The sequence below is a fragment of the Trachurus trachurus genome (genome assembly GCF_905171665.1).
Source record: "Trachurus trachurus genome assembly, chromosome: 5".
NCBI lineage: Eukaryota > Metazoa > Chordata > Actinopteri > Carangiformes > Carangidae > Trachurus > Trachurus trachurus.
The window spans coordinates 2,249,135-2,257,374 of record NC_139896.1 but is presented as its reverse complement, the minus strand read 5'-3'; the positions used below and the strand labels follow the sequence as shown (position 1 = coordinate 2,257,374).

Genomic DNA, 8,240 nt, shown 5'->3' with positions numbered 1-8,240 from the left:
TGCTGCTGCTGTACATCTATCTATCTATCTATCTATCTATCTATCTATCTATCTATCTATCTATCTATCTATCTATCTATCTATCTATCTATCTATCTATCTATCTATCTATCTATCTATCTATCTATCTATCTATCTATCTATCTATCTATCTATCTATCTATCTATCTATCTATCTATCTATCTATCTATCTATCTATCCATTCCCTGCAGCGCTCTGCCCCCTGCTGGTCGCTGCTGGTCATCGCAGCCATAGACATATATATATATAAATATATACTATATTATTTATATATATGTCTATGATCGCAGCGGCGCCGCGGAGCTGCAGTCCCGGGCTGCGGCCACTAGGCGGCGCCAGCAGCCGCGTCACTGACCGACTGGCTGGTTGGTTGGTTGGTTGGTTGTTGGTTGTCTACTCTGCAAGCAAAGATGGCGGTGCGGAAGAAAGACGGCGGCCCCAATGTAAAATATTTCGAAGCGTCTGACACCGTCTCCCAGTTTGATAATGTCCGCGTGTGGCTGGGCAAGAATTACAAGAAGGTACCGAGCGCATGTTTCCTCTTTAACGGTCCACGCGGGGGAGGGTTTCCACCCGTGAAACGTGGGGCTCTTATCCGCCGGGCAGAGGCAGTGACAAAGAGAGAGAGAGAGAGGAGAGGAGAGGAGAGGAGAGGAGAGGAGGAGAGGAGGGTCCAGCTGTTTGATTCACCACAGCCGCCGCCGCCGCCATACAAAAGGATGCTGCGCTCGCGGCTCCAGCTGCTGCTACAGCTGCAGGCGCGAGCGGCGATGTCCAGTCCGGTTATTGTAGGGTTAGGGGTGTGTGTGTGTGTGTGTGTCGGGGGTGGATGTGTGTGTCTGTGTGTGTGTCTGTGTGTGTGATAAAAGGGGGGTGACTTTAGCCCGCTACAGCTACAGCTACAGCTAGCGCGCGCGGAGCTAACGGGCTAATGCAGCTGCAGCTCAGATCCAGATGTTGGCTCGAGCGGTGTGTGGCGCGCGGAGCTGACTGAATGACTGGAGCCTCCTCCTCCTCGCGCGGCCTGTGTGTGTGCAGCAATAACGTTACAAGCAGCCGCGAGCTCCGAGACACTGATTATTATTATTATTTTAGACTGATATAGAAGATGATGATGATATCTATATGTATCGACGTCTTAGAGTCAAAGGAAGTGACATTTTGGGCGAATATGAGTTCTGTATATGAAGAGTTCATTTGCAAAAGCAGATAACTCCGTTTTTTGTTTTTTTTAAAGTTAATTATTAGGCTATTTAGCTACACCAGGTGATATCAGTCAAACCAGAGTTGAGTGGCTTTGACGTCAAGGAGATGAGACGTAACGAAACAGACGTAGCTAAAAAAAAAAAAGAAAGAAAAAGCTTTATTGAAAACAACACTATGCAAAGAATAATTCAAAAGCAGCAGCTCATCTTTTTCAAAATGGCATTTAACCTACCTGCTTTTGCAAATGAACTCTTCATATCAAAACAATAAAAGGTCTCGATGAGCTCTATCCAATGATGACCTATCTGAGATCAAACTGTATTGAATAAAGCAACAAAACAATAAAGACCTAACATGAAACTGTGAGTAATGTTCAGAGCCAGAAAGTGTAGTTGGTGCCCTTAAACAGTATTAAAAATGACTGAGAAAACAGCAGACATGGAAATTGTATGAGGCAGAAAAGATTTTGATGAATATTCAATCAAATTAACTTTATTTGTCCTGCCTTGTACCATACATACACTATAACAGTAACAAAGGCAAACATATCCAACAAAAGAGAAAGAGAGAGACTGCGGGGTGCAATAAATAATATGAAACAAACTGATGAATCCTATATTGAAGAAGTTGAAGATGAGTTGTTTTTGAATGTATGTCCTCACAAGAGTAATGACAGTAAGACAGAATCATCATCCCTATGTTCCCCGGGTCCTATGTAGCTGTTTTGTGTGTGACTGGGGAACATAAAAAAGGGTCTTATGTTCCCCGCTTTTCCCCAAAAGGACCCGAGAAACATGCAATTTCTGGTCCCATACCTGCAGTGGAGTTGTGACTTTGCAGATTTTTGCCTGTTTCTGAATGAGAAGTTGAGTTGTGACTTTGAGTGAGAAGTGGAATTGTCCCATTGGTCGGGTTTAGGCAATGAAGAAAGGAGTTGGTTAAGTTTAATAGTAAAAAGACCAGGTAGAGGCTAGACAGGCCAGATAGAGAGAGAGAGTCCAGATGTGCAGAGAGAATCAATCAACCGGCAACAGCGGGGAACATAGGACCCTTGAGTTAAATGAAAATTAATTACTTATTCAAGTGTTAATTATTCAATCAATTCAATGCATTGTTCAGTAGATACGCCCAATATGTCCATAGAAGAATGGGAAATGTTTGGTGCCAAAAAGGCGTATCTGACGTTTTTACCATATTTTTTTTATTTTAAAATGTTTTAGAACATGTTAATATGTGTTAATATGCACAGAGATAGGCTATGTGTTAATATGCCATAAGTTTATTACCGGTACATAAATACTCATTCATATAAGTACAGTATGTCTGTGGTTGCAATGTTGTGGTTTAAGGTTAAATGAATACAGTTGATTGAAGTGTGGTCAAAATTTTGTTTTGTCTCACCTGTAAATTTGTCAAAAGCCACTTAATAATAATAATGATTAAATATGAATTCACCCTCCTCATCATTTATTCTATGACAACACTGTCTCCCCCCCCTCCCTCCCTCAGTACATCCAGGCCGAGCCCCCCACCAACAAGTCCCTGTCCAGCCTGGTGGTCCAGCTGCTCCAGTTCCAGGAGGAAGTCTTCGGTCGACATGTCAGCAACCCCCCCCTCACCAAACTGCCGGTAGGTCACACTGCGTTTATCAATTTTTAAATTTGTTTTTATTTAACCTTTATTTATCCAGGAAGGATCCATAGAGATTTAACAGTCTCTTTTCCAAGGATGTCCTGGTCAGGAAGAGCAGCTTTACAAAACAATCAATCAAAACAAGCGAGAACATACATGGCAAGAGCAAGGGAGCAAAAAAGACAATGATAATCGATACAAAAAGAGACGCTAAAGGTGCAACACAATTTAAAAGCTCAGAGTCACCGGTGCAACTGGTGACTCTTAGTTTAGAGAGAGATTGTTTTTAAAGATTGTTTAAAGGGACAAACTCCTTTGAGATACTATGACCTGGACAAATGAGAATATGCACAGGCTTTAAAGGGATAGTTTAACATTTTGGCAAATTGGCCCATTGCCATAATCCCTATATTCATAGCAGTGGGTTCGTTACCTTTAATTGTCAGTGCAAGCTATTTTTTAGAACGGCGGAGCAGAGCGGCGAGCTGCAGAACGTTACCAGACAGAGTTGTTTTAGAGGGAAATACAGAGACTGCTTGCTGAAAAACTGTCCCTGAAGGCAACGTGCATCAGTGGTTTTACATGAATTTCCCTCTAAAACAACTCTGTGTGGTAACGTTGTGTTATTATCTCATAGCGTGGTGAATGTGCAGCTCACAACTTGTCCACCAGAGCGTTGTGGAGTTGTTGGATTGTGTATTTGATGAGTTTGATGAGGGAAACCAAGAAATCCCATAATGAGCCCGCGTAGCGTAGCTCTGAGCAGCTCACGGCTCTGCTCCGCCGTTCTAAAAATAGCTTGCACCGACAATTAAAGGTAACGAACCTACTGCTATGACTATAGGGATTATGGCAATGGGCCAATTTGCCAAAATGTTGGCGTATCCCTTTAAGGGAACCTTAAATCTCAACCAGCTATTAGCTCTAAGATCATGTGTGATTTGAACAGCAGTAAACTTTGAGCAGAGGTATGAAGGCAGTTTGCCTAAAATAGCCTTATATGTTAGAATATACCAGTGCTGTAACCTCCGGGTGTTAAAGGAAGAAAAACCAGCCAGTGTGTAATGTATAGAGTCCTGAATACATACATTCAATACATTCAGATACACAGTATTGATTCTCTGAAGCTTCCATGGTGACAGTGGTTGTATTTGTTTGTTTGTTGATTCCTCCGTTCAGATTGCATGAAAAATAATGTTATGTTGGATTTTTTTTACTATAATTAAGACACAGAGATTTATCCTTCACTTCCACTTTACCATTATGTGCATTGAAGTCCCTTTGAAACGTAAAATACGAGACAGAATTTCAGCTTGTTTACAGATTTAATCGCTTAATTTAAACGGTCCTTCCTGTTTCAGGGTTTGTTTGTTTTTTTATTGATTGAGGCAGATGTTTATTTTATTCCTCTGTTCAAATTGCACAAGATCAGATAAGAAGAAAGATTTCCTTTATTGCAGCAGCAGCAGACAAATGAGATTCACTCTTAAAGCATAAGAATATGTTGTATTTTTTCTATGCACACAACATTGTGTTCATTATACTATGAGATATTTTCCACAAAATTGACTTTTATAATATAAAATATCACCTTCTTGTTGTGTTGTTTTGTGCAGATGAAGTGTTTCCTGGACTTTAAGTCAGGGGGGGCTCTGTGCCACATCCTGGCTGCTGCCTACAAGTTCAAGAGTGACCAAGGATGGTAAGACTTTCTTTCTGTCTGGTTTTTAAAAGAAGTGTTTGATAAAAACAAAATGGAAAAATTGAAATAAATGACGCAGAGTTGTGAACAGCGCTGCAGGTGGATTTTTGGCTCTGTTGCCGCTTCGTGTGTAACTCCAGTCTAACTTCCTGGTAGGCGCAGGTTTGACTTCCAGAATCCGTCGAGGATGGACCGGAATGTGGAGATGTTCATGACGATCGAGAAGTCGCTGGTGCAGGTGAGTTTTTAAAGCCTCAGTCTGTAACTTATTTGGCTTTTTATTATCAAAAATCAAACATGTCTTTCATAAATCCGTATTTCACTGAAGGTGAATCACAGCTGCTACAAATGAAAGCTTTCTGGTTCCTTAGAATGAGTTGTTACAAGTCGTTACAAATACATAAGTGGGCGACGCACCGAACCGAGGCGGCCATGTTGCATCGCCATTTTTTACGTTGAGTGGCAGCGTCACCGTAGGTAACCACGGAAACTCAGGGGGAGAAAGTTTTCCAGGTAGCACCTGTTAAAGGGACAGTTCACCCAAAATTGAAATTTCCCTCATTATCTCCCCCCCCTCATGTGGACTAAGGGCTGGGAGAAGTTTCAGAGTCCTCCGTGGCTTCTCTGAGTTACAGGGGGTCTCGGCGTAGCAGTGCATGTCCATATGACGGTTGCAAATGGATACCAACTGTCTTCGTAACAAAAAGACACACCAAAAAACATCCAAATACCTCCATGCTGCTCGTATGTAATGTCCCTCTTGTATTGAAGCCCCGAAATGCGAAATTGTCCCGAAAATAATTAAATTATTCTTCTATTTTTCAAGCTTGTTTGTAGCAGAAGCTTCTCGAAGCTCCTCTTCCTGGTTCGTCCAAATTTGGATGAACTGGGAAGAGGAGCTTCGAGAAGCTTTGTTTCGGTATTTGGATGTTTTTTGGTGTGTCTTTTTGTTACAAAGACAGTTGGTATCCATTTGCAACCGTTATATGGACATGCACTGCTACGCCGAGACCCCCTGTAACTCAGAGAAGCCACGGAGGACTCTGAAACTTCTCCCAGCCCTTAGTCAACATGAGGGGGAGGAGATAATGAGTGAAATTTCAATTTTGGGTGAACTATCCCTTTAAAACTGTCACCACTGTGTAGTGTGAGGAAGGACGGAGGCACCGGTGTTGCATTCAGGTGCAGTCAGGCAGACGGCCGTCGGCAAACCAACCGGATGTGATTTTACTCCACCAGAGAGAGACGGTAAAACAATACCACATCACCATGACAACATGTTGTCAGGCCTGTATTGTTTTGCCTCGTGCTGGCGGACCACTTGTTTACATAGACGCTAGTTTATCCTGTTACATGCAGCGTCTGTTGTCTGTCTGACGTCTGCCCCATTTCACCTGAATGCAACATCAAGAATACGTTCAGATATGCAACCGCACCGCTAGATGGGGGGAATTCCTACGTACTATACCTTTAAGTTTGTGTTTTCAGATCTCAGTGCGTTCGTTATAATTTATCTCAGCTCAGTGACTGAGTGTCGTGTCCTCCTGTTACATCATCATCATCAGGCTGCAGATAGAAATAATGAAACGCACCTCATCATGTGACGCAACCACAGAGTAATCCTCCTTTAATCAGCTTCCTCTGATCTGATGAGCTCAACAGCACCAAGCACCGACACGGATCATCTTATAGTTATTGAGATTATGTTAAATGCATTTTTTATTTTATATATATTTCTCTTAAACTTCAACTTAAAGGGACAACGAGGAGTTTCTATTCGGTTATAAAAAAGTCTCACGTTAATGTGGATGAATCTCCGCTACCCACACTTGTTAATGGGCCCATTTTCGATAAATATATCGTTCTGTCTCTATGGTTATTTTGTTATTATTAGTGGTGGCGGAGATGCTGGGCGAGCCGACCAGCGTTTTTTACTTTCGGTTTCGCAACGAGTCATGAGAATAACGCAGCTGAATCGCCGTTTATGGTGGGAACTACGACGGTATGTGATCGTCTTTGAACCTCTGACTTTAATTCTTGATGAATGAAAACATGAGTCTGTCTTGCACCGGTCAAAGAATTTTACGGTGTGCGGAGGCTCATAAATGTAGTGAGGAAACACTTTGCTTTTCCAAAACTCCTCGTTGTCCCTTTAAACACCTTTATTCGTCCCAAATGAAGTAAATAAACTTCTCAGTGCATGTTTGTCTATGGAAAAAAATGTTTACTCCAAGCAAGTCCAGAGTTGATATTCCTGTGTTTATGACACAAACGGGAGCTTCCCACTGCACCTGAACACACCGAGCGTCAACTTGGGTCTCGACTCCGCCAGACTTTGAATTAGATCTAGTTTTACAAACATGTCGACTTGTTGAAGTAAATAAACTTCTGGCTGCATGTTTGAGTCTCCATCTGACGCTGTCTGTGGCTTTGAGGGATGGAAACAGCCTAAGCAGCAGAACTTCAATCTGCTCCCATTCATCGCTGCCGTGGCGACGCGGGGAACAGACACAACTACCGCAAAACAGGAGACATTAAACTGAAAACCTTCAGATTCCTTCTGTTAGACCTAAAATGTTAGGAACATACAGCCCCCAGTTGAAATTGCCCGGAATTCTCCTTTAAGGAAGGAGATGGCAGCGGAGTGTTTTTTTGTATCTGTTGGTTTTGATTGGTAGAAGTCTGGTTGGAAGTATCCTATCCACCACTTTATTTTCCCATGATCCATTGCATCACACCACAACGGGAGTCGGTTTTAGTAGCATCAGAGAAAAGACTGGCTCTGGTAGCATTCTAGCGAGCGGCCAAAACCGTTTTGACTAAATCTGATGTTTGTTAAAGGTGAATACTACAAGTTTAATTCCTCCTGGCCAGTAGCTCTCGCTCCAACCTTCTGTTTTACTGGTTTCCAGTTACAGCAGTTACACATGACATCAACGTTCTAATGCTGTTGCCACAGAGACCATTCCATGCCGACATTGCCAACGTGACCAGATGTAAATATTTACATATTTCGGACCCGCCAAAATGTATTAAACAATTATTAATATACTTTTTAGAAAAAATTCAGTAAAATTAATACTTTTATTCTGCACCCCTCTAGACATTCTGTGGATGCATTATTTTTTGAAAAATGTATCCTTTTGATGAAAAAGTTGTAGCTATGACCTTTAAGTCTATAAAACGAATTATTGAACAAACATTACTATTTCTGTGTGCATGTTTTTGTAATTAGTCATGGTTATCGTAGTTGTTAGCTTTGCTGCTGCTGACAGCTAACGGCAGCAGCGGTAGCTAATGGCAGCAGCTAAGCTAACATCAGGACGTCAGCTGTTAAAACCCTCCCGTTGTGGGACACGACATGAAACTACTCCAGTTAGCTCAGTCATGTTGGAACTAGGATATCCACTGGAAAAAATATTTTTTTCATGGGTCGTTTATTGAGTTATTGTTTATTGACACTGCTAACGGCTAACAGCTAACGGTTAGCCCAGCTAATTTAAAATGTTTGTTCAACAATTCGTTTTATAGACTTCATAAACATCAGAGTAGTCGCAACGGTGATAGTATAGTGACGTGAAAATGTGACATAAAGCTAAAACCTCGTCCGTATTGTTCTCATTAAAATTACGTGATGATTATAAATAAAGTCATCACGGCCGATGTCTATCAACCAGT

The 8,240-nt window shown here is 41.8% G+C and overlaps 1 protein-coding gene across 1 annotated transcript in view; it reads left to right on the top strand.

Annotated features, from left to right (window-relative positions):
- Window positions 1–413: 413 nt before the first annotated feature.
- Window positions 414–8,240, top strand: part of smarcc2 (SWI/SNF related BAF chromatin remodeling complex subunit C2) — a gene marked incomplete at its 3' end in the record, with an annotated part of 32,234 nt that continues 24,407 nt past the window's right edge. The window contains exons 1-4 of the mRNA XM_083972356.1: window positions 414–543; window positions 2,738–2,857; window positions 4,477–4,562; window positions 4,719–4,800. Of these exons, the coding sequence (XP_083828482.1) occupies window positions 433–543; window positions 2,738–2,857; window positions 4,477–4,562; window positions 4,719–4,800 (399 nt within the window). The 5' untranslated portion in view covers window positions 414–432. The remainder of the gene's footprint in view (window positions 544–2,737; window positions 2,858–4,476; window positions 4,563–4,718; window positions 4,801–8,240) is intronic.